At 31.2% G+C, this 27,996-nt stretch overlaps 1 protein-coding gene across 1 annotated transcript in view; it reads left to right on the top strand.

The window, feature by feature from the left end:
• LOC136982828 (zinc finger CCHC domain-containing protein 7-like) overlaps positions 1-26,496 on the top strand; it is a 36,372-nt gene extending 9,876 nt beyond the window's left edge. The window contains exons 3-9 of the mRNA XM_067279358.1: positions 10,777-10,892; positions 12,298-12,468; positions 13,437-13,472; positions 13,565-13,657; positions 17,217-17,315; positions 25,986-26,177; positions 26,255-26,496. Of these exons, the coding sequence (XP_067135459.1) occupies positions 10,777-10,892; positions 12,298-12,468; positions 13,437-13,472; positions 13,565-13,657; positions 17,217-17,315; positions 25,986-26,081 (611 nt within the window). The 3' untranslated portion in view covers positions 26,082-26,177; positions 26,255-26,496. The remainder of the gene's footprint in view (positions 1-10,776; positions 10,893-12,297; positions 12,469-13,436; positions 13,473-13,564; positions 13,658-17,216; positions 17,316-25,985; positions 26,178-26,254) is intronic.
• Positions 26,497-27,996: the final 1,500 nt, after the last annotated feature.

Genomic DNA, 27,996 nt, shown 5'->3' with positions numbered 1-27,996 from the left:
GTGCCGACATAATTCTATCAAGTTTATTATATATGTTATCAAAATTAGTCCAAATTCTACCAAGTTTATTATATATGTGTGAGGCCCGAGCGATACTCGAGCTCATGTGTTTTTGATATCATAAAAATGTCAAATCAGGGGAACAAGCTTTTGATTCTGATGCTCGTAGAAATTGGAAGGATACTTTAAATCGGGAAATATTAAAGCTATTAATCGAGAGAAAAATGTTCTTTTTTTAACCTTAAAAGGAGATGCAGCGCTGATATTATGTATCAGACTTATAAGAATTCGAAACAATTGAATACGAGCAGAGGTTTCAAGTTGCGATTAAATTCCCTTGATCGGAATAAAACACAGTGTCGAATTTAAACCTTTGATAGCTCGAAATGGTCGGTCGTCTGCCTAGAGACAGGAAACCGACCAATCAGGAGCTGGAGATCCAGGGGAGAAAGATCTTATAAAAACCTGGATCTCAAGGGCAAAGCAGACTTTTCTCTGCCTCCCCTTGTGAAGACTTCTCCCAGCTTCTGTCCGTGTCAACCACTGTTCAGACTTTCCCCAGCTAACAACTATAATCAACTGTCCAGACTTTTCCCTGCCTCTACAAGTGGACACCATCCGATTGAACTTCGGGCTTTCACCATTCGTCACAACCTCCCACGGTCGAGCATCAACTGTCTGCCCCGGGGCCAACAACCGAACCATCAAGAGCCACCAGAAGACAAGACACGCAAGACACACTAGATTGTAAGACTTAGTGTAAATAAACGGGTTTGTTTGTCACTGCAGCTATTTGCCTCACTTTCCTTCACCCCACATACGATAAGTCCTGACATTTGGAAATCACGAATTCGGCAACCTCACACTGGTGTCAGAAGTGGGATTGTTATGCAATTTGGCAGTCCTACCAAATCGTAGAGGTGGCCGACATCCAAATTTTGCTTCTCGATTGGTTTAGTAGAAGGAAAAGTGGGACTGAACGATGGATACTGAGGCAAGTACTGCAGCGCGATCTCGCGATGCAGGTGGCAGCTCACTCGGTGCTTTTTCGGCTTTTGGGGGAATGATACCGACTTTCTCAGGAGAAAGTGGACGCGTCTCAGATTTCTTCGATACTTTGGAAGAAATTTCGAGTTTGGCAGGTTGGACCTCACGACAATGTTTAAGTATTGCAAAATGCAAGCTCTCAGGAATAGCTAGAGAATTTGCTTGGCAAGATCTTAGGATGAAAGCAGTCTTAGATTATGCAAATTTTAAACGCGCCATGATTGAAAGGTTCGATCGAGAACCGTATTCTATCCGAGTACAGAAGTTCCATGCATGCACTCAAAAACGCGATGAGTCAGTGCAGGAATTTGCGGTTCGCCTTCAGACGCTGGCAGACGCGACTAAGATTGAACAGACGGGTGCTACAGAACAGGAAAGTGCGATTATAAGGAGGTATCAACAAAAAGAATTGGACGAGAAACTTAGAGTTCAGTTCTTGCATGGCCTAAATGAACGCATAAAACGAAATGTAATGTCTCATGACCCTGCTACATTTTCGGAAGCACTACAGATTGCTATTAGGGAAGAGACAATAGAGCAGTTAACAGGAAAGACACGCAACGTTATTGCAAGCATAGGAGAAACAGAGGAGTCTCATTCAACTAGGTTCAATAAGGAAAAGTCTTACCAAAACCACACACTAGATGCGAAAATAAATAAAATTACCCAGCAGTTAGAGATGCTACACAAAAATTTAGGAAGTAAAACCACCCCTGGATTAGCAAATAGTCCTAGAAAAAGTGAAAGGTCTCAATTTAAGCATACACCTCAGAGGGTAGAAAGAGCAAGTCTCAGCATAGGGAATTACCGTCCCTATCAGAATTCACAGCACTCCTTACCCCCTCCAAATCACCCGCAAATACCACCAGCTGTTAGGCAAAGACAACCCCTCTCAAGATATTCCTATGATAGATATGTTCAGTTTCCCTCTTGGTTGGGAAATGGAGGTGAGCTGACAAGGTATTCCCCAACAGATCCAGCTTGGATAGGAAGTAGCTATTACGCTGGACCATTAACGGAGTGGCAGGGGAGAAATGTTCCTCCACAATTTAGAGAGGAAGGAGGCTTAAGAACGAATGCCCCTGAATGGCAGGTCCCAATTGTAGGTTCGACAGTTTCACCACGATATAATTGTATAGAACAGATACCATTTTATCAAGCACGTTATGGTCCTTGTGGACGAGGAGTTGATCAGAATAGCGAACAGTTGACATTTTCTCAAGCGCGTTATGGTCAATTCGGTCCAGAAAGTAGTTTTAATAGTGAACGAACCCCAGTTAACATGTCCTCTCCTAGACATTTAGCGTTACCAGCTCCTGAAGATTTTAGGCAAACAGAAAGCCAATCGCAGAGAAAGAATGGTAATGATGTTGATGTTAAGAGAAATAGAAATAAGATAACATCAGTAAAAACAAATGAACGACCTGACCTAAGATGTGATGAAAATAGTATGCGCAAAGAAACGCGCTTAAACAGTATAAGTAAATCAAAAGGTGGAGAATTACCTCCATGTACCATAATTTGCGAAGTAGAAAATAAAACAGCAAGATTGACGATCGACACAGGTGCTGCTGTGTCCTTGTTATCAAGGTCCTTTTTCCAAAACTTAGATGAGTTAACTAAAGTGGAAATTGGGACTTTGGATTTAGTCGGTGTCACTGGACACACAATAGAGACAATAGGAAAGTATAGGGTCAAGTTTAGACTAGGTCGATTGACATTTTATCATGACTGTTATCTTGTAGACTCCAAGATTACGGAGCCAAATGATGGAATTATGGGTATCGATATCATTGCAGAATATGATCTAACTATCTCTATTAAAAACGCAAAAATGATTTTCCCCACGGGTGACGAAATAACTTTCAGGGAACTAGCAGAGATATGCCATAACACCAATCTTCCTGCTGAGAGAGAAGCAGCACAAGCAAACAATACCCAAAATAGTGACAATAGTAAAAATAATGAGCAGAAGAAAAGAACAGATAATCGAGCACGAACAAGGAAACAAAGTAAATCTCGGAAATGTGTAAAACGAAACGTAACGAAATTCGAACAGCTAGAAAACACTATCCCTAAAGGAAGTGACACTTCAGATGATGTCACACTTGTTGATGACTGCGTCATACCCCCTCGATCAGAGGTAATTCTAGAAGGGCGAGTAAGAGGAAGTAGATATAGAAAAGTAGGTGTTGTTGAACCTTTACCTCTGAAGACCAAGGGTTTATATAGTGCAAGTGTGTTAGTAACAACTCAAAAACGTGGGAATATACCCGTTAGAATAGTGAATACAAATACGCAACCAATTAAATTAAATAAGGGAACAAAGATAGGAGCATTTTTCAAGGCAGAAGAAGAAACTAAAGAAGAAGCAAATCAATACAAAATACCACACTTTGATAACAATGATCTGACTAGAGCCCAATTAGCGAATTTGTTTGATCTGAGCGAAGTGGAAAAGGATAAACTGATCCCTTTGTTAGACCTATTATACAAATATAGAAGTGTGTTTGCAAAAAACGACTTTGACTTGGGATATTGCGATTTGATACAACATAGGATAGATACAGGGAACAGTTCCCCGATCCGTCGTGCTCCTTATCGCATCCCTTATGCCCAACGCGAAAAAATGGATAAGTTAGTAGATGACTTGGTACAACACGGTATAGTTGAGCCTTCAAGCAGTCCATGGGCTTCGCCTGCACTCTTGGTAAAGAAGAAAGATGAAAATTATCGATTTGTTGTGGATTATAGGCAATTAAATAGGGTTACAAAATTTGACCCTTATCCTTTGCCATTGGTTCAGGAGTCGTTGAGCCTGTTGGGAAAGGCAAAGTATTTCTCTACGATGGATACGTTGAGCGGATTTTGGCAACTGGGTTTAGAGCCAGATTCAAAGGAAAAAACTGGATTTAGCACTCCATCAGGACATTATCATTTCAATCGCATGGCAATGGGTTTAGTAAATGCACCTGCAACATTTTCTCGCTGCGCAGATTTAATTTTGAGCGGATTAAAGACCAAAATCTGCCTAGTCTATATGGATGACATTTTAGTTTTCAGTTCCGACTTTGAAACGCACCTGGAACGTTTGGAGCTTGTCTTCCAGAGACTAGCTGCAGCCGGACTAAAGTTAAAGCCAAAAAAATGTCACTTCTTAAGACAAGAAATAAAATTTTTAGGGCATGAAATATCAGATGAAGGCATTAAACCAGATTCGGAAAAGGTCAAAGCTGTCCGAGATTTCCCAAGACCTCAAAATGAACGTGATGTCAGAGCATTTCTGGGTTTAACGGGATATTATCGCAGACATATTCCCCAATATGCAAAAATTTCAAGACCTCTTTCAGATTTATTAAAGCAAGATGTAAAGTTTCAATGGACTGAGGAACATGAAGCCGTCTTTACTAGGCTGAAGGAGATATTAATAACTGCTCCTCTATTGCGATCCCCAGATTTTAGCAAGCCCTTTATTTTGGCAACCGATGCATCAAATTTTGCAATTGGTGCAGTGTTGTCTCAGGAGGACGAACATGGAGAAAGGCCAATAGCCTATGCTAGCCGCTTATTAAAAAAAGCAGAACAGAATTATAGCACCACAGAAAAAGAATGCCTAGCCCTAATTTGGGGGACAAAGCATTTTAGGCCTTATCTGTATGGAAGACCCTTTAAAATTATCACGGATCACAGGCCACTTAGATGGCTTATAAATGTTAAAGATGAAAGTTCAAGATTGAGTCGTTGGAACTTAGCACTGCAGGAGTATCAGTTTGAAATAGTGCACAAACCAGGAAAGATCCATTCTAATGCAGATGCATTAAGTCGTGCACCAGTAGCACCCATCCGTGAGATTCATCCAATATTTAGTAAAACGCAGATTAGAGAGCAACAACAAAAAGACCACTTTTGCAATCAGATTAGAAAACAGTTGTTAGATGACACACCCTTGCAGGAATTAAATACAAACTCTAACACAAATTATTATTTAGATGCAGATCAGACACTTTATCACAGGAAATTAATCCCTGAACGAAATGAGATTTGGGATAGATTAGTAATCCCTAAAATAATGGTAGATTATATCCTTAAATTATTTCATGACATTCCAAGTTCGGGACATTTGGGCGCAAAGAAAATGAAGAAAAAATTACGCATGCAATTTTATTGGCCTGACATGAACAAAGACATAGCCCATTACTGCGACAGTTGTCAGGAATGTGCTGTTAGACGACGTCCACTTCCTGGACATCAAGCGCCATTACAGATATTTCCTAAGGTATCAAAATTATTCGAACGAACAGCCATGGATATACAGGGCCCATTACCAACAACGCAAAATGGAAATAAATATTTATTAGTCTTCATAGACCACTTTTCTAGATGGGCTGAAGCCATCCCAATACCTGATGTAACTACTAAAACAGTTGCAAAGGCTTTTGTTACACAAATTATCTTACGGCACTCGGTTCCTAAACAACTACTTACGGACCGAGGTACAAACTTTACTTCAAAAATGATGACCGAAGTATGTAAATTATTGCGCATAGAAAGACTTCTCACTACGGCTTATCACCCTGAATGTAACGGAGTTGTTGAAAGGCTCAATAAAACACTAACTGATATCTTGACATGTTATGTCGATAGGGATCAAAGAAATTGGGACATTATGGTCCCTTACGCACTTTTTGCCTACAACACAACGGTACACGCCAGTACTAACGAAACTCCGTTTTTTCTATTATATGGGAGAGATCCTGTTTATCCTTTTGATATAGCTACCGAACCGAATACAATCAGATACGATGCCGATGAAAATTACGTAAGTGAATTACGGTTACGACTCTCATCAGCTCACAGATTAGCCCAAGAATACTCGGAAAAAGCTGCTAATGACAGAAAAACGTATCATCAACGCAAAAATAAACCATATGCTTTTTCCATAGGCGATAGGGTATTTGTTAACGCGACCACTGTTACGCCAGGCCTAAAACGAAAATTAGCGCCAAGATGGTCTGGTCCATATCGCATTATAGCCGAAACCAGCCCAGTAGATTTTAAGGTGCAACATATACATTCAGGAAAACAATTACATGTACACTCTAATAGATTAAAACACGCAATCGCACGGATGGAATTTGGAACCTCTACTTTGGGAAGTGACGTTCCCGAAGGAAGAGATCTAAATAACCAAGCAACTCACGTAGAACAATTGACAGAACTTTTAGACCCCTGGGATGAAATTATACTGACTTCTATTCCTTCCGGTCAAGTAGATGATCCGGAAGAGGAAATTGGAACTCCACAAGTAACCAATCAATCGCAAACCTTGTCTAGGTATGCTCTTAGGAGTCAGGGTCCCGTGGAAGAATACCCTTGGGTCCTTCCAACGCCTACGTGGTCCAGGTCGCTGGACACGGAAACAAATTCAAGGGCGGAAGTAGATCAAGGTTCTTCAGTTCAGGGCCAAGACCCCGAGCAAGAGCAACCACCTGTGCCCATCGGTCTCTTTGGAGCTTGTAAATGGTGACCTTTCCCTCTTTTACAACAGAAAGGACACCATCACAAAAAAAAAGAGAGAGAGAGAGAGACGAATGGTATAGAATTCGCGTATTAGTTAAATATTAGATTATCGGAAATCGAAAATTATATTAATGTGAACTCTTTTGTAGATCACAATGGGAAACCTCGTACTACTTTACTTTTATATGATAATTATGACCTTTAATTACAAGGCATATACGATTGCACCAGCACTGACAAAAGGGATTATCTTCCTACCGCAAGGAAATTTCTTGATGACTACAAGTCAATGGACAATAGCAATAGAAATTTCATTTAACGACTATGATAGATATCTCAACGATCTACGCTATCACCTAAGTTCATTAGTTCCTGTTATTAAAAGAGCTAAGCAAAACAAGGACGATCCTATGGGATCTTTATGGTCACTGGCAGATACCGAACTGGCTACGATCATACCGTTTACATGGCATTACTCGGTCTGGACTTGCCTCAACGTTTGGCTTGGACTACCAGAACGACCTGCTACCGACATCATTTTATAATCCAAATCATCAAAACCGAAACAGAGGATGATTTTTACCTACTTCATCTTCTCGTCCGATCGGTAGGACACCGGGATGAAGCAACTCATTTCAAAGGACGGATAGAGGTGAATGGAAGAGGAAAGACATTGATTTGGGAGTCTATTCCCAGAGACGTCGCAGGAGACATCAACCAAATCACAAAAAACGGGGATTGTATGACTATCCGCGCACCCACAGTTAAACAGCTTTTAGTGAATCGCATCTTGTCGATGGCAGTATTTATACGCCCAACACAGACGGAAAGGAACAGTTTGACTGTGAATCAGGAGGAAGAAGATATTTAATGATACAGATCGGTCCACTATAAAACAAAAACAAAAGGGAGGAAAAAGGTTTCCTATGAGAAAATGATTATGGTCATAGTCCTTGAAATGTATATGTATATATCGGTAATCATGATTCCCTCAAGTTTATTTTGACTGTCTCTTTCTGTATTTTACCCAGACCGAATGGCGACGGGACCAATCCAGATCCACAGTTCAATCGGAGAAGGAGACGGCCCCGATAATTGGGATGATGAGTGGGAGCCGTTTGTTTCTGCTTCGACATCCCATGAATCGGTGAAAAGAGAAGTAGATACAGAAACGGTCCGATATGCGATCGAAAGAACCCGCAGAAAATTGAACTCTCCGAGAGCTGAAATTCTCGTCCTACCGGAGGGAGTCGTGTTAACTGAGGAACTTCAAAGGGATTTGGATAGGGTAAACTCACTCGTCCAGGTTAAAGCGGACGAGAGGGGCGCTACGATACAGGAAGAAAAGAGCACAAAAGAAAGAAAAACTTCGACGGATCTAACCGAAGAAATTACACAGAAATCTCCATTATCCGAATCCCAAGGTCAAGGTCGGAGAGCGGCATTTTACCTGGCTTGCCTAGAGCGAGCGGGTGCGATAGGATCTACTGATGTAGGAGGAAGAGGAAGAACACTAGAGCGATGTAATTCCAACGACATCAATCCACAAGGAGGTAGATCAGTAAGAGGAGCGTCCGTTTCAAATACTTCCAATTTTAGAGGAAGAGGAAAAGGACGAAGAGCTTCCGCTTTAAATACCACTAACGTTGGAGGAAGAGGAAGAGGGCATGGACAACCGATCTTAGACTCCCAGTAGAAAGGAAAGAAAAACAAAAGAAAAAAAAATAGGGAGAGAAAAAAAACCCTCCTATTGTATACACTGTTTCTATAGAAAAAAAAACATTTAAGATAATCCACCAAATAAATATATACTACGTATATGTATATGCAATATATGCTTTGTTGTAAGAAAATATATTCTTAAGATATACTTATTATTACTATTGAAAAATTTAATAAAGCCAAATACAGTAAGATGCTATTATGTCACCTATTTTAGAAAAATCATTTGTCAAAAACAGAATTTATGTTATTGACATTTTATTTCGATAAACGCGATTGTTAAGACATAAATACGACGTTACTCTGTCATATTAATTATTGTACCTACCCCGTTTTTGTTATCCGTGTGATTATACCTTGAAAAACTGTTAAGTATCATAAACTTTATATGTATCCCAAGCACTGAAGAACGTTATTCTGGGTGCGACCGGAAACACCTGATATTCATGATTGTAACGCGAAACCAATCTCGCGCGCGCGCAAAGTAAACTTCGTCTCCTTGTCGCGTATCGCAAGATGTGTAATAACCGATTTAAAGAAAAATGTTTTTTCCGCGCGGTCGTACCTATGGAAAAATGTTGCATTCCATTTTGTAGCAACATTTTCAAAAGCGCCGGAGCCCTGTGAGGCCCGAGCGATACTCGAGCTCATGTGTTTTTGATATCATAAAAATGTCAAATCAGGGGAACAAGCTTTTGATTCTGATGCTCGTAGAAATTGGAAGGATACTTTAAATCGGGAAATATTAAAGCTATTAATCGAGAGAAAAATGTTCTTTTTTTAACCTTAAAAGGAGATGCAGCGCTGATATTATGTATCAGACTTATAAGAATTCGAAACAATTGAATACGAGCAGAGGTTTCAAGTTGCGATTAAATTCCCTTGATCGGAATAAAACACAGTGTCGAATTTAAACCTTTGATAGCTCGAAATGGTCGGTCGTCTGCCTAGAGACAGGAAACCGACCAATCAGGAGCTGGAGATCCAGGGGAGAAAGATCTTATAAAAACCTGGATCTCAAGGGCAAAGCAGACTTTTCTCTGCCTCCCCTTGTGAAGACTTCTCCCAGCTTCTGTCCGTGTCAACCACTGTTCAGACTTTCCCCAGCTAACAACTATAATCAACTGTCCAGACTTTTCCCTGCCTCTACAAGTGGACACCATCCGATTGAACTTCGGGCTTTCACCATTCGTCACAACCTCCCACGGTCGAGCATCAACTGTCTGCCCCGGGGCCAACAACCGAACCATCAAGAGCCACCAGAAGACAAGACACGCAAGACACACTAGATTGTAAGACTTAGTGTAAATAAACGGGTTTGTTTGTCACTGCAGCTATTTGCCTCACTTTCCTTCACCCCACATACGATAAGTCCTGACATTTGGAAATCACGAATTCGGCGACCTCACATATGTTATCAAAATTATAATGGGCTTCAAAAATGTAATTTTGAAGTTAAGTTGTTAATTGAATTATGTTCTTACATATGAAGCACTTGCATAACATGTAAATGGCAACAGGAAGCATAAATTCATGCACTGTAATAGAAATATACAAACAAGAGATTCATTTTTAATGTAGCATGGCCTTTGCTGAACTATGACTTTCATTTAAATGTGTAATTAATAATTAAAATATAATTTTTATTATTATTTCTATTCAATCAGAGTGCCACTGAAAATCGTCTCGCATGCCATGTTTGGCATGTGTGCCATAGGTTGCTGACCCCTGCTCTCTCCAAAATGTTATGCTCAGTAAATTGATGCTGTATTCCACACTTTTTACCTTTCCCAGTTGGTGTTAGTAAAGTCTCACAATCCATTGTAGTCTTCTTACTGCAGTTGATCATGACTTTGTGCTTCTCTGCAATTTCTCAGGCTGTAAGTTTTGGATTAGCTTCCACTACTGCAGCAATATCAGTATTTTCCAAGGCTAAAAGGTCACCCAGAATAAGGTTCATCATCAACTTGAAAATATCCAGCTTTAAATTTTTTAAACTATCACTGATACTTCCTAACATGTAGAACATCACTTACATAAACTTTACAAATATTCCTTGTGACAGTAACTGCATTGTTACCTTTTTTAAAATTCATACAGCATTATATGTTGTAAATGTTCTTAAGAGCAGTTCATTTTAAATAGAGCTAACAAGCAAATTTTATAAAATTGTAATAAAATCATTTAGTAAATGAAAAATTTCAATTCAAAAAGATAATGCAGCAGAAAAGCAGTCAATATATAATGAAAGTTAATTGTTTCGAAAGTAATTAATTTTAATGATGTTTGAGATAATTTTCAAACACTGAATGTTTGAATATTATCTCAAAAATCATTGAACATTTAACTATAGAATATTCTAATTATTATTTAAAATATGATCTGTAATTATTTCTTTAAGAAAACAAAAATAAAAGTTAATATAATAGAGAATTTATAACTTTTATAAAATAAAATAAAATATTAATTATAATTTGTTATTTTCAGATGAATTATGGCCAATAAATGAAAAGGATAGCAATTTTACATCAAGAAGCAGTGGTGGGACTTGTCGAAATTGCATGAAAATAGGACATTCTGTAAAAAATTGCAAGAATCCAAGAGTAATATTCAAAATAATGTATTTATGTTAATCCTAGAATATAAGATAAAATTTACACTCATTGAATAAATAGCGTTTAAAAATTTGATCTTTAAGACATACATTGATCATATAAATTTATTTAGCTAAATAAAATTTCTGTCTCATTTACATTTAAAACAACTACACTCATTTACAAAGCTTAAAAAAAAAATTAAAACATTAAATATATTTAGATTCAAAATTTTATAATTTACAAAATACTAAATTTTTAAAAAATAATTTAGTAAAAGTAGAATATTATTTTTTCTATATATAAATTACACTCCAATACTTTTAATATTGCCAAATAATTTGCTGGATTTTATTGCATTATACTAACACTACTTAATATAGTTACTTAATTTTATTTCTTTCTTTGCTTAGTTTCTAGAAATTTTAGTCAAAAATTACCCCCATATTTTGCTTTTAACTGACTAATCTGATCAAGAAAATTATTTAGACTATTATTTTTAATATTTAATAAAAATAAACAATTTATAAAATATATAAATATCAAGTCTGTTTATTTTAGGTTTTAATAAATTCTCATAAACCTTTATCACAAACATATCACATTTATTTCTTTAATTTATTTACTATTAAACATTTTTTAAAATGATCATTATGAAATTAAAGTATAAATTATAATTGAAATTAAGTATTCTAATTAAATAATTCACCTTACAAAATCTGTTTTTAATTCTAGTATATAAATTGTGTGTAGGATTGATAACTTATGAACTACAATTGAAATATTGCTTCAATAATTAAAGACAGACTTTAATACATTTTAATAATTAAAGTTAAAACAATGTTTATAGTTAAATAATATATCTTGTCTAAATGCAATTTAAAACTTTTAAAGTTTATTTTAACATTAAAAAGATTAATATCTGAGGAATTTTCAAGTCATTTAAACTAATTATGCTGGAAAAGTTCTGAGAAAAAAATATGGCGATTTTTCTTCCTTATAACATTGTTTTTGTAGAACTATGAATATATACTGTATATGTGTAGTAGAATAGTAGACCCTTGCTTTTATGATCTAATCGATTCCTGGAAGAACAGACATTAAGCAAACTGTCCTGTTTCAATTTAAGCTCAATATGTAATTAGGATCACATTCTTTTTTATTGTAAGATATTAAAATAATGGAATAATGTAATGCAGTTTACTACATAAAATGTGACAATAAAATCAAATATTGTAAAATTGTTAATATTTAGAGTTTCAAATTTCCAGTACAAAAAGTAATTGATATGAAAATTTAGCCAAATTATGGGAATCAGTTAATTTATAATAAAATTATTACTTAAAAGTTATCTTTCAAATTATATATTGTATTTTTTAATTTTAGATATAAAAATAATTATAAAATTTTTCAGAAAATACCACTTTGTTTTATTTGTGGAAGTGATAAACATGAAGGAGAAGTTTGTAAGGAAATAAGATGCAGCAGGTGTTTAAGACTTGGCCATTATCCAGAGCATTGTAACTGGTATGAGAGGGAATGGAATATTTGTAACCTATGCAAAATTCCTGGTCATTTTTTTGAGGTAATTATATTTTTACATAAATTAAATTTATCAGTTTCTTGATTTATATTCAATTGAGTCTCTAGAAAATATATAAAAGAATATTTCTTTATAATTAAAATTAACTGTTAATTTTGAAATAATTAATTTTTTTAACAAATATAAAAAGTAAAGCAAATGTAAAAAATATAAATACAGGGTGTCCCACTTAAAATTGGCCTGATTGAGATGATGAAACAATAGATATGAAATATATTATTAGAATTTAATTAAAAAATTTTCTGATAAAAATTATACAGTATGTAAATTTTTAATAGCTTCTTATTTAACTACACATATCCAGAAAAAAATCAAAATAAAGTTTGACTATAAAGGATTTTGGTAAATTAGAATCATCATAATAAGTCTTCCTGAAATATTGCCCAAGAGAGTTTTATAATTGCATTTCGTAAAACAATTAATCATGATACTACCCATATCATTCATCAGATTTAGACTGCTTTTAAATACATCAATAATTTGTATGAATTGACAGTCAAGGGTACAGTATATATATATATATAATAATTGGCAATATCAATTGTTAACATTCTCTGTAATGTTAAAAATGTAATTCTACCTTTTATTTTTTCCCATGGAGTTAATGAAGTTGTGTAGTTGATATACATTAAATAAGTTTTGAGATACCATCAAATAAGTTTCTATTAACCATTTTAATGAAATAAATCACTAGGTAAATCACTTATGCTTTGTACAAAATTATTGAATACACATTAATTAAAGTTGATAAACATAAATCTTTATTGAATAAAAACATCTAGGACAAATATATAGTTAGAAAATTTTTTGGAATAGATAAGAAATTGAAAAAGATGATAGATTTGAACCACAACATTACTGTATAAGATAGTACATGGAAGATAATTTTAAACTAATAAAATTATTTAATTTAAAAAAAAAAATTTAAATAATTCTTTTGTATTATATAGGAATGTCCTGATATATGGAGGCGATATCATCTCACAGTATGTATATTTTTAATAGATATTTATTTTGAATTTTTAATTTCTCAAGATTATGGTTTAAAAGATTTTAATTACTTTATTTTATTTAACAGACTTCTACAGGAGATATTGTTTCTCAGTCTTCTCAGTTGCCAAATCCATATAAGTTTTGTTATAATTGTGCAGAAGAAGGACACTTTGGACATGTAAGTTTTACTTTTTAATATTAATTTAAAACTAATAAATTTGCCCATCAAGAATGATGAATTATATGATTTTTTAGTAAAGTGAAAATAAATGAAATTCAACAATATCTTATTGAAGAAAAATGTTAGTGTACATCACAAAACTTTGTAAAAAATATTTCTGTTAGCTGTATCATTTTTATCATTATCATATGTAATTTTGTACTTTTATGAAAAATTGCTGCACTGTAATTTTAAAGTTATTCTGATTAATTAATATTTTATCTATTGGTAAAATTCTTTACAGTTCTTTCAGGTTGGCAACTTAATGTACAAAAAAGATTTTTAATGTTCACTGGACGTGATAAAATTACTTGAAAACAAAGTAATAACTTACTAAACTTGAATTTAAAATACTTGTTTAACAAATGCAGATTGCCATGCTGCTGCAACAATGTAGTCCTTGTTTGCTGGTAGACACTTGTGACCTCCAATATTTTATTGAATATTTACTCAAACTTTAATTAACATAAAATAATTTTAATGTATAAAGCATATAATAAATTTAATTCAACATTTTTAATATCTTGCTTAAAAAATATTATTATTAAAGTGAAGCATTTGATGGCACATATAGTCAAGATGTAAAGTTTTTATAAATCTTACAAATATATTTAAAACTATATTTTTTATGAAATATCTACATTGAGACAATTAGTTTAAGATATAAATTATCATACAACACAAAAGATTCTAGTAATTTTAATAGACCATGTGACAGAATTGTGCTGTGTTTATGTTAAATAATAATAATAATAACTTATTATTTAGTCAAATTAATAAATCTAATTAACATCTAAACCCTTCTTCCAATAAGTGAGAAGATGATAATTGAAGGGTGCTAATTCAGGACTGTAGGCATGATGTGGAGGAACTTCTCCATTTACTGAATTTTCCTCCATGGTGTAAGGAGCAGTGTGTGGCCTTGCATTGTCATGCTGTAGGATGATCTTCCCAGGACACTTATCATGCAATACACAACAGAGCTAATGAAGTGTCATGACGTACCAAGCAGCTGGTTTGCCAGGTTCAAGAAATTCCACCTGAATCACTCCATCTGCATCTTAGAAAACAGAGCTCATAATGAAGCTATGCAGATGGCCTACAAGGCTGATCTTTGATGTTTGGGTTTCCATCTTTAAAATGTTTTACCCATCTTCTAATACTGCTGGCATGTAGGGTAGATGTACCAGTTTTGGCCAGTGTAGTACCAGTTCTGGCCAAAAAACAAATTTAACTTAAAAATATAATCACAAATGAAACAAACTTTTATTGTTAACTGTGTGGATAGTTAACAATAAAAGTTTGTTTTGTTGGGCAGATTTGAATATGTGGTGATTATATTTTTAAGTTAAATTTGTTTTCTGGCCAGAACTGGTACACTGGCCAAAACTGGTACATCTACCCTATACACAGATTTCCATATGCATGATGAAGTTTATGGTGAATTCCTGCCACAGAGATTCCCTCTTTAACGAGAAATTTAATTACAGCATGCTGCCAAAACAAAACATTAGTTGCAGCCATTTTGTATTTAGACCACAGATTGGCTATCTGTGGTCACGTGATAGTAGCTAATGACGTTACAACTTACTCCTGGCACTATAAAATAGTATATAGATTATGACAATGTTCTTAGTTTTTCATAATTAATAGATTGTGATAAATAAAAAATTGTTGCTCATGACTTTCAGTATGACCTACATATATGATGATAATGAGAGTAATATTGAATTTCATTTTGAAATTGTATTGATTTGATTTTTATTGAATATCAAGAGAGTTCATAAAATTTGTGTTAGTGGAATAAAAATTGGAAAACCAAAACATCAAATTCATAAATATTAAATGTGAGAAATATTTTGTCATAAAATAAACATTTTTTGAAATAATTATCATAATGTGTATTTTTAATAAAGAAAGTTAATAACAATTATTGTGATGCACATTGTTATAAACACCAGTAATAAATATTATCATAACTATATTTAAAAGAGTAAGTATTTATTGAGAAATGATAATTTTTCTATATATGTATGAAATTTAGATTTTTGTGTATATGTGAACAATGGTTATTGAATCTAACAATAAATGGCCTAATTGTTCAATCTGAAAATAATTTTAAAAAAAAGTAGGAAAATAAACAAAATATTTGAAATAATTTGTAGATTTTAGACCTTTAAAACAAAAATTTTGCATATTAGATGGTAAATGCAAATTTGAAATTGCTCATTATTTAATTAATGAAAAGTCTAAATTTACATTGTTATTTTTGTTTATTTAGCTAAAAATAAATAAAGTAAATTTAAAACTTTATTTTTAAAACTATAAACTCATTTATGCTTTATACAAAATTATTGAAGACAAATTAATTAAAGTTGATAAATAAAAATCTTTATTGAATAAAAATATATAGTTAAAAAATTTTGTTGAATAGAAAAGATTAAGAGAGCATCTTCATAATCTGTCCTTCACACTTTAGGAACATAACAAAGTCACACTGCAGAGTTGGCCTTTATTGTGAAACTCTTCCAACTCAATAAGTGAAAGTTGTCAAAATTGTCCCAGAAAAAATTATGAAGTATCTCAACTTTTTGGAGAATTTCTTCTATTCTATATATAAATTTAATAATTAAAACAATGGGATCGGTATACTTAATAAAATACTAAAAATAAAGATTATTCTCAGTTTTAAAAACAAGTAAAAAACTACATTGACTTAATCCGACTTCGAGGAATGATACAAGTTTAAATGGACGAATCAATGATGAATTGTTCCTCGAAGTTGGATTAAGTCAAAGTAGTTTTTTACTTGTTTTTAAAACTGAGAATAATCTTTATTTTTAGTATTTTATCTTCTGTTCTATGTTTTTTTAATTGTATGTTCATTCTGAAAGTTTTATCAGTGATGATATTTTTACATGGTGCCACTTCCAGAGGAATGATTTTAACAAGTTTACATTTTGAGGTAAAGAAGTTAAATAAAGATCAGCTTCACTGTGTGTCTTTATTGTGTTCCTGAAGTGTGTGAAAATTATGAATATGTTTTATTTTTTAGTATTTCTTTTATTCCATAGAAGTTTGTAATAAATCATTATCATCAAGATACTTCCAATAATTGATTTTGTTATCTTCAAATGTGTATAGATCATATGACATATATAAAAGCTAGAATATATTCATCTGTTATGATGATTAGTTGTTGAAATATTGGCATATTAAATTCTGTTTATTGAATATTTTAACTGATTTATTTTCAATATTAATATATACATATATTTTTCTTCAACAGTAATACACACACACATAATTATATCAAGAGGTAATTAATTATAAGACAGTATATCCTAACAAATTTCAGAAGTTTAAAATTAAAAATTTTGAATAAATACATTAAGAAATGTTTTCATAAAATTAGTTTAACATTAATTCTCTTAGATGTATTAATGAAACAGTTTTAATTATGTTAGTTTAGGAAAATCCTATAAGCAAATTCAATAATAATAGTTTAATTTTTCAGGAATGCCATGAAAATAGATTAGATAAGTATTCCTATCCTTCTAATCCTTTCATCATCAGCTATGGTATACAGAAAGAAACCAATAATTCAGTTAAAACTGTAAGTATTAACTGAATTAAATTTTTTTTTTTTTTTGATGATAGTTACCATTTAATTTAGGTGTTAGAAATAATTTATGTATCAATTGGCAGAAGTGTAGTTAAATTTCTATTTATGACTATTGAATTTAATAGCATTTTTAGCATTTTAATAGCATTTAATAGAATTTTTCCAATATAAAATGAGATAAATATACACTAATAATATGTTTACATTAGAAACGTTAACCCTGTCAAGCCTTTGAATCCAATTAACTTTTTTATTTGAGCAAGATGGAGTTAGCTGATTCTGATCAATATTCTAACAACTGAGTTATTTTAACACACTTTCTGAAACTGAGTTAATTTTTTTAAGTGAGTTAATGACATGAGTCATATGTTCCTGCTATAATTAAAACTGGAAGAATGATATTTAAATGAAGTTGCATTCTATATGAGTATCTTATGTTCTAGTTATTCCTGGTTAACAATCAGGATAAACCTTATCACGCTAACATTCATTGTGTAAATATAGATAATGGAATTTATTGAAAATGGAAATAAACTGTCATCATTTTAGTTACCCAATATCAGAAAAAAAATAAATATTTATCTATTATTATTTATCATTTTGGAAACAATGACAAATAATAATACATTTTATGACAATGCAATGGAATTGCAAAAATTAATTTAACAAACTACCAGAGTAGAGGGGGAAACAAGGTAAATTATTGGAGATAAATCGTATTTTCAAATCATTACACAGCACTTTCTGACTTACTTTAAACAAAATGTCAAAAATTTTTTATTGATATAGAAAGATAAAGATAAAAAATATTTTTTATCTTTATTTATTGAAAAATTTTTTCTGACTTTAATAATTTTCTAGTTTTCTTTCAAACAGTTGTTGTTACTTGTGCTTTATTGAAATTTAAAATAGTAATATAATACAAAAATAACATTAACAGTTATCTCTATATATTTTATTACTATATAATAATTTATTGCATTAGTTATATGAAAAATATAATCTCACTGAGAAAAAAGAGTTGAATAACTGACATTAGCTGTCTTACATTTTTGTACTAGATATTTGTTCATTTTACCTTAGTTTGTTGAATAACTTATTTTCACCATTAGAAAAACATCTGTAAAAAATTATATTTAGAAACATATATAGTTGTATCACAAAACATAATAAAGCAATAAGTTTTGAGTTGATAATAATTTCAAATGTTAAAATATTGGAAAATGAAATTATATTAACATAAGTAATGAGGTGTGAGAAAGGACAAAAGAAGATTTTTTATTATATAGTCTTAATTTTTGTTTAATTTATATGAATAGAATTGAAGATATGGCAGAAACTATTTAGAAATACAGAATGAAATTGTTCTAATAATTTTATTCTGTAAAGTTAACATTTTTGAAAAGATGTGATAATGATTATAAATGAGATAGATAAAAACTGAATAAAATAAATAAATAAAATAGTGTGAAATGTTTATAAATATAAAAATTAATTGATAATCAAAGTATTTATTATCTAGTACCACTTTTTATTCTTCCAAAAATAACTTATGCAATAAATTTATCATTTCAAGTCAAAAAACATGTTATGATTATTTAAGCAAAAAGTTTTTCTTTTCAATTGTTTTAGTTCTCAACTATATGAAGAATAATGTTTTCACATTACTTTATTATTCAAACTTTTAAAGTCTTTGTCTTTACTTTGATCATTTTAAGTTGAAGATAGTCGTATAAAAATCAGTTTTTCTTTGTTTTTTGTTGATATAGTAGCCAAAAACTATTAACATTTTTAAGGGTAAATCTTACACAGGGTGTCCAGTTAAACATGTGTCCAGGGGCAAGAGAGATTTTTTTCATCATTAGTTAGGTTATAGACTGCAGCAGACACAAATACACCAGATATTATGTTCCCAAAATATGTGCCCATTCCACTACTTTCTACCAGCACAACATGCAAAGGATACCAGACAGCAATTTGAGTAGTGAGTACTCTGTGATTTTAAAAATACAGCATGAGAAACTACAATTTCTCAGCACATTTTACATACTGACAAATCAGTTTTACCAGAATGGAGTTTATAACTGTCACAATGTGCACCACTGGACAGAGCATACTCTACAATACATGTGACATATGCAACACAAAGTTTTGACATAGTTTTAAAACCACCCTGTCCAAACTTGTTCGTCACAGTGACGTGCAGTAGCAGTGGCGTGACCATACCGTGAAAGTACATTTGACCGGAAAAATATTTTCACTGACAGTAAATTTTGTTTTCCAACGGATGACGAACATTTAATTGAAATCATGCATCAACACCCTGTTCTTAATATATTTGTCAACTTGGACATTAATTATTAACAGGACTGTTAAACTGGTGTTAAGTGTTTATGCAAAATTGAGAAAAAGTTCTTAAAAGGAAACAGACTTTCTTTATTGAGCCTCCTGTAATAATTAATGTCCAAGTTGACAAATATATTAAGAATCAAAATAAGGACAATAAGGCAATAATAACATCCTGTTCTATTTGATTTATCTCATTCAAAATACATGGACATTCAGTACAAAATGAATATTTCTCTGTTTTGTTTAATAAAATATGAAATGCATGTTGGGACATTAAAAAATATTCAAAAAAATATAGATTCGTCATCTATTAATTTTTTATAAAAAGTTTGAAACTCCCATTCTGTTGATTTATTTTTTTTTTGTCCATGCTTGATGTACCACTTGCAGAGCTTTCTTGATTACATTTCTTTTTCTTCTTCATTCAAACATATAGCTATCATAGCCAATTCATCCTTGGAAAAGTCCATGACCATTCACCAAGAGCAGTGCCACGTCACTGTTGTGTGTAAATGGACACTTACTCTAAATGTCTTGTGGAATTTGGAATGGCAGCTTCTTGGTCCCATATTGATTGACAACACCTAGAATAGTGGCTGATATCTGTACATCCTTAACATGACTGGATGGATGGCTTGATGACTTGCCATTGGCATAACTACAATAGATTTTGGGCCAATATTTTGATATACTACCTTATTCTGAGTTTTGTGTGTGTCAGTGGCTCACAGAGCAGTTTTGTAATTATTGGATAGGGCAACAAGGCCTTGTTACCCTATTCGTTGCCATGCCTTTGGATTTTTTCCTGTAGAGAGTCACCTAAAAGTATTGGTGTATGATGTGTATTCATAACACCAAATGATGTCAGTGAACTGGAGAGATAAATCAAAGGACCTGTGCAACAGTGACAAGGAATGCTATGCTCAACCATTTATAACTTTGTGATGCTGCTGAAGGCAATTATTTCAAACAGGATCTCTAAATAAAGCTTACTTTTTTACATCAATTTTTGCAATGTTGCTTTTATCTTTTATAATCAGAGATAATTTGTATGTTACACTAAATTGTTTTAATTGATTCATTTTGGTTTTTAACATTCGAACAAGTGTGCATCACAAGCATACACTCAAGCAATGCTAGAAAGATCATTTTTACACTCTGAACAGATATTTAAGTGTAAAATCTTGATAAGTTTTTAAAAGAGAACACATTATGAATTTTATGTTCTCTTAAGTAAGATATATACAAATGTATCAGAATATATCTATCACAGATCTAATAATCAAATCATTAAGTTTAATTCAGTAATGAGGATTTCTTTTTAGGTATTTTTTCTCAATAAATTAAAGCTTTTGGTTTAGGAAATTTTATATAAAGTGTGTTAATGAGACACTGGATCAAATTTTTTTTCTTATTGATGATATAAAACAAGATAAATTGAAATAAGAATAATAATAACTGAATAAAAAACTTTATTTCAAATATATTATTTATTTTTTAAAAAATTTTTAAGAGGATTGAAATTAAATCACAATTTTTTGTTTAATAGAATGAAAAAGTGATAAGAAGACATAAAAGTATTTTTGTTACCTTCAAGTAATTTTACACTTATTATTTTATTACACTATGAATTTCTTAAAAATTTTCTGGTCACTCTTACAATAAAATGAGTAATTTAAATTGGTATATTTTGTGTGTTAGCTTAAATTTTATTTCATTGCAAATTCATATAATGAAACATTTTACATAGAAGGGATCATTTCATTTAGTAATTATCATTATTACATATAAAATGGAATTACTATCACAAAATATATATTTTTTTCAGTATGTTAAACAAACATTGATAAAAAAAAAACTGTTATCAGCTGTCTGAATGTAATTTCTAAATAAATTTAAGTACAGTAGAGCATCGATTATCCGAAACAATTTGGGACTGAGATTGTTCGGATAACTGATCATTTCCAAAAAATATATTAAACACAAAACTGTACTGTATATAATTTGTATTGCATGTCTTACAAATACATACCTTATGTAATCTAGTACATTAAACTAGGCCTACAGTTTAGGTTGGTAGGGAGAGGGGGAGAGTTGCAATGCCACAACACTACCGGGAATTTGAATTTGCCGACTGAAATGTTTTTGGATAATCGATGCTCTACTGCAGGCTTGTCAAACATGCGGCCCGCCAACACATGGGTTGCAGCACACCGAGACTTTTTAAACATTTTTAAATATCGAGCTTTGATGCTTGAAGTTGGAAAGTTTGAACTTTTTTGAACTGTACGATTCCCGCCCTTTTTGTGTTTGTACGTTCCGTATTTCGTCCAACCAATTCAAATTGGTTGACGCTATGAAAGACAGTTGGATAACGGCCACGGTAATCTATGAATGATGATTGGCTGGCAAACATCGTACGAGAGCAGGCATTGTGGAAGACTGCTATGCGCTGATTGGTCCATCAGCGATTGCTACAATCCGTATAACAGGAAAGGTTTTGGCACGAAAGTCAAGTTTTTGCTGGAACTTCAAGGCGGACGTTTGTGTGCTCTACCATAAGGTGTTTCGTCTACTATTGCCGTGACGAGTGATGGGAGAAGTGTTCCAAGTAACTGTATCCGAAGTATACGTCGCAAGGTGTCTTTTCGATGGATCTGTTCAGGAATAGTGACTTTTGGAACTTTGACTGTTTGTGTGAATCTACTTTGTAAACGTCGTAATTTTTGTGATTTGTAAATCTCTTAAACCTTGTAAGTTCATGTAACGTCAAATAGTTGTCATAAACGTTTTGTTTAATTTGAAAAGAGATATTTCAAATTTGACTAACTTTAAGAACAATGAATAAGAAAAGGTCAATTGAAGAGGAACATCGTAATTTTCAAGAAAAATGGGAATTGCAATATTTTTGTGTCCAAAACAAGAATAAAATATTATGCTTGATATGTAAAAACTCTATTTCAGTTCCTAAGGAATATAATCTTAAAAGGCACTATGACAGAAATCATAAAAGAAACTATGACCAGTACGTTGGAAAACATCGTGAAGACAAATTGTCAGAATTGAAATCACTCCTTCAAAAACAACAAAGTGTATTCACTAAATCTGTTGGAGACAATACAGCTGCTGTAAAAGTTAGTTATATATTATCACATTTAATCGCAAACAGATCAAAACCATTTACTGAAGGAGAATTTATTAGTGAATGCTTAATTAAAGCGGCGGAAGTATTATGTCCAGCACAAAAAAAAAATTTAAAAGTGTAAGTTTAAGTCGAAATACTGTAGCTAGCAGAGTTGATGAAATAGCCGATAATTTGAGAAATCGGCATAATTCAACAATATTGTTTTAACATGTTGCTGTTTACATGTTCTAAACACAGTACACAAATTATTTATAACACAACAACAACACTATTTGTAATTTATTTTCAACACTAGTGAGTAACACTCTGGCACTCCACAAGCGAGTAACACTCAGGCACCCGACAATTAATTAATAAAGGCACAACACTGGTTCTTTGCCAGCCACACAGCCACACACTCTGGTCAGCACTGCCAGACACACCAAAGGAAAAGCACAATTTTTCCCTCTCTAGGCAGGAAGATCTCTCCCCGCATTCTCAAGTCTATAGTTACACAACACACTTGACACGTGTGACAGAGCTGTGGACTGTACATCAACACTACGTAACATAAACACACGTGTTACAATTTTGTTAAATTGAATATCGAACTTAACAAATATCAACATTTCAAGCCTACTCTATTGCAAATGATGAAAGTACAGATATTCGAAATATCGCTCAGCTGGCCGTTTTTATTCGCGGATGCAATGTTAATTTAAAAATAAGAGAAGAACTTTTGGAACTAATTCCTATGCATAATACAACCACTGGAGCTGATATTTTTGATGCACTTATGGAAGTTTTGAAGAAGTATAAGTTACCATTGGAAAAGTTGGTTTGTCTCGCAACCGATGCTGCTCCTACCATGACTGGTATTACTAAAGGAGTTGTTGCAAGATTAAAAGAAACACGCAAACAGCATGGTAATAATAATTTTGAACATTTTCATTGTATTATTCACCAGCAAGTACTGTGCTCCAAAGTTTTAAATATCGACACGTTTTAAAAATAGTCACCAAAATTGTAAATTATATTCGAGCACATGGACTTAATAATCGTCAATTTGCTTCATTTCTGGAAGATATTGAATGTGAATACACCGATCTACCGTATTATACGGAAGTTCGTTGGCTTTCGAGTCATAAAGTGCTAAAACAATTCTTCAAATTGCTGGACGAAATCATAATTTTCTTGGAAACAAAAAATTATGAATGCGCTGAATTAAAAGGTGGACAATGGATAAAGGACCTGGCTTTCTCAGTTGATATTACGAGTCATCTTAATCAACTTAATCTTAAGCTTCGAGGCAAAAATCATGTTGTTCCAACGCTATTTGATAATATTAACACTTTCAAACAAAAATTATTACTTTGGCAAAAACAAATAGAAAAAGAAAACTTGTCTCACTTTGAAAGCTGTCAATATCTATTGCTTAAATCACGTAAATTAAAATTTACAGAATATGCTCACAAAGTTAAATTGTTAGAAACGGAATTCGATCAAAGATTTTCTGATTTTAAAAGCTGTGAATTACAGTTTCGTCTTTTTACTTCACCTTTATCTATCGATATTGAAACTGTTGATGAAAACTTACAAATGGAATTAATTGAAATCCAATATGATAATTTGCTGAAGCAAAAATATATGGATGTTGGAATTCCAGATTTTCATACATATTTATCTGTAGATCGGTTTCCTAAAATGTTATCGTTTGTTACCCGTATACTGGCTATGTTCTGAAGCACTTATTTATGCGAGCAACTATTTTCTTTAATGAAAAATAACAAAAATTCAGAAAGGTCAAGGTTAACCGATCAACATTTATCATCAATTTTAAAAATTGCATCGGCTCAATATATTTAACCAAATTTTGATGACTCGCTTTGTGAAAAACATTGTCAAATATCTTGTAAAAAGTAATATTAAACTGTGATTTTGTTTATTTCTTATTATAACTTTTATTTTTGTTTTTTATAAAAAATATAAAATATTTATAGTTTAAGTTTAAAAAATAATATGAAATATAAAATGTCTATGTACGTATAATATACAATACATTGAGTCTAATAAATACATAATATAATTATTCTAAAAATCATATTTTATTAATTTTTTGAACATTGAAAACATGCGGCCCCCGACTTATACAAAATAGATCATGTGGCCCGTAATATATGAGTTTGACATGCCTGCTTTACTGTATATGTTATCTGATATAATATTTTGTCAAAAATATCATGAAATGTTTTATTTCTTTTGTTAAGTATCAAAACTTTATTAAACTCTATATAGTTTATTTGAATATTATTAATTTTTTTGATAAATTCATACAGTAGTTTTTTTATTAATTAAATAAAAACATGTTGAAGAGAGAAATGAAAAAGTTGAATTTTTTTAATGGAACAAAAGCTAAATTTCAAGGAAACAAAACTTAATAAGGACGATATGAGCAAATAAAATGTTCATTGTCATAAATAGCATTGAAATAAATTATATTGGGGCTTTGAATAAATAAGTTCTATCAATTTTTTGAGAATAAAATAAAATTTTTACAAAACAAAAACATATAGTAATAAAATATGGATAAGTCTTTAGAAATTTAAAACATAACAGAAATTTAAAAATCATTACCAGTATGAATATAAAGAAATTTAATTTTTGATTTGATACTATTCAGAATATTTAATATGGCAAGTATTTTAAAAATTTAAATAAATTTTAATTATTTAATGAAAAAAGTTTAAAAAAACAAATAAAATTACTCCTTTTCAAAAAAAAAAACCATACATCCTTGATATATTTAATGGACCATCCTTAGGTTTGGATTATAACTTTTATTTGAAATGCATTATAAATATTCAAGTAAAATATTTAAACAACAGAACACAAAAACTTAACTGCAAACTTTAATGATAATGATGGGAATTTGCAATCTCTGGCATTTAACACACAAAAACTGATAAAGAAGACAGAGTTTTTCTTTAAAAATATCAAATGATGGAAGTGTAGATTTCATTTGTTTTTTCAGTTATCAGTGTGAATCTTGTTCTCTTTTCAGAAAAACATTTTTTTTAAAATAATCATAATTGGTTAATATTTTATTTAATTAATTAATTGTTAAATAAATAAATTTAAAGTTATTTTTATATAAAAATTTTTAAAATAATACTTTAATATACTTAAAGGAGGTAAAAAAGATTGAAAAAGAAAAATCTGAAGAACCTGAAGAAACCATCAAGAAACGTTTTAATGTTTTTAAAGAACTCTGGTCTAAACAGTAAATTTTGTGATTATGTATACACAGAGTATTTTCCTTAATAGATTTTATCAGAAAAAATTATCTACATCCATTGTTTAATAATAGAGGTATTTATTGTGTATAAGTATAAGTTATTGTTATCTGGGCAATGGGATTCAAAGATTAAAAATAAGAATATATATAAATGTATATATTCTAAAAATTTCTTCCACTAATTTTTAAAGTATGCAGAATTATGCCAAATAAATATATGTATAAATTTAAATACAACTTATATTTTTTAATAAGTTTACTAATTATGTATTTTTTTCTGTGAAAGTTCCTTATTTTTCAGTATCTATGCAAAATGCTAGAAAAAACAAAATGTTTGAATCTGGACACAGATAATGTAAATATTTGTATATTGTTATAATAAAGGAAGCTGGGTCTTTCTCTTATTTGTGTGTAGAAGAATTTTAATTAAACAGTTAATAATATATTAAGTTTTATATGGTATAAAAGTAGACAGTGGTTTTGCATCTAGTTCAAAAAAATTTTAAATGATTTAAAAATTAGGTGATTATTTTAAAAGAATAAAAAAAACTCATTTTCGGAATGTGGAGAAGTCTTTCAATTAGAATTTTACGGAAAAACTGTGTTTAATTAAAGAGTTTTTCATTTTATCATTATTAATTTTTTACTTTCGGGAAATTATTTTCTTCCTTTAACATCTAAAATTATGTCAGCGTCATTCGGATAAAAACCCCACAAACGATAAAATATTTAGATTGTACTTTAAAAAGTTCGTTTTTAAAAATGAATAATTTCAAAAACTACTGTATTTGTTTTTGTGTGTTTGTATGTTTATTTTATATTTAATTCATATTTTGAATATAGATTCAATTTTGTTGTATTTTGTTTGTTCTTAAACATTGACATTATTTAAATAAATAAATGTTTTTAGAAGTTAATCATTTTTATTTAATTTAAATGTTGTTTTAATTTGTTTACTTATAAAATAATCTAAAATTAAAATTTTAAGAAATGTTCCTGGAAATCGAACATTTTGTAATAATAGATTTATTATTAAATAACAAATTTGGTTTGATAATTTTATAGTATGTCATGAAAAATAAACAAACAAAAGCTTTCTTATGAGAACATTCAGTAGTCTTATAATATTTTTATATGAACCCTTGAGGAATTCAACAGTGATTGGTAAAAAAAACAGGAAGATTTCAAGGTTTTATTAGAACACAGTTTTATTTTATCTACTATTTATATTATACATTTTGACCATCTGTGTGACCCCCTTCAGATGTATGTTGCTGACATAATATCTGTTGTCATTATACTATATTATACTAAACTTTTAAAAATTACATTTTAAAACTGAAAAAAATCATTCTCTTTAGCATCATCCATTGCTAAACAGCCCCTTGTGTGTAAAAAGCTTTGGTACATTCCATGGAATGCACCAAAACTTTACACACTGTATTAAAAAGTTGTACTTGTTAATATCAGCAAGTAAATTAAAGATTCAATCTGAAAACTATTAGAAATATTAGAAAAAGTTAATCTTGTATCTATTTAAAGTTCATAAAAATAAAAGAAACACTAAAGATGATCAACTCTACCAAAAGATTATATTCCTGAAGTGTGTAAAGGATAACATCACAACTCACAAGACACTGCATTCTTTTAGTATTCTTTGAATGATAAAATATCTAGAGAAACAAATTAGAAAGTTTTCTAAACCTTTTTTATGTTATATGTTTAATTTTAATACATATCTATTTTAAATGAAATTATTCATTTAAAATTAATTTTTGGGCTGCAATTTGAAAGAATTGCAACCTATAAATTTCCACTGTCTTTCCTTAATCTCGAGAATGGAGTTAAATAGATGAAAGACAAGACCAGATATAGAAATCTTAGGGCAGTAATTCTCAACGTTT

Source organism: Centruroides vittatus, unplaced genomic scaffold (assembly GCF_030686945.1).
Source record: "Centruroides vittatus isolate TY-2023 unplaced genomic scaffold, ASM3068694v2 contig_864, whole genome shotgun sequence".
In the NCBI taxonomy this organism is placed as follows: domain Eukaryota; kingdom Metazoa; phylum Arthropoda; class Arachnida; order Scorpiones; family Buthidae; genus Centruroides; species Centruroides vittatus.
The sequence above is the reverse complement of the archived record's forward strand: the minus strand, read 5'-3'. Positions and strand labels throughout refer to the sequence as shown.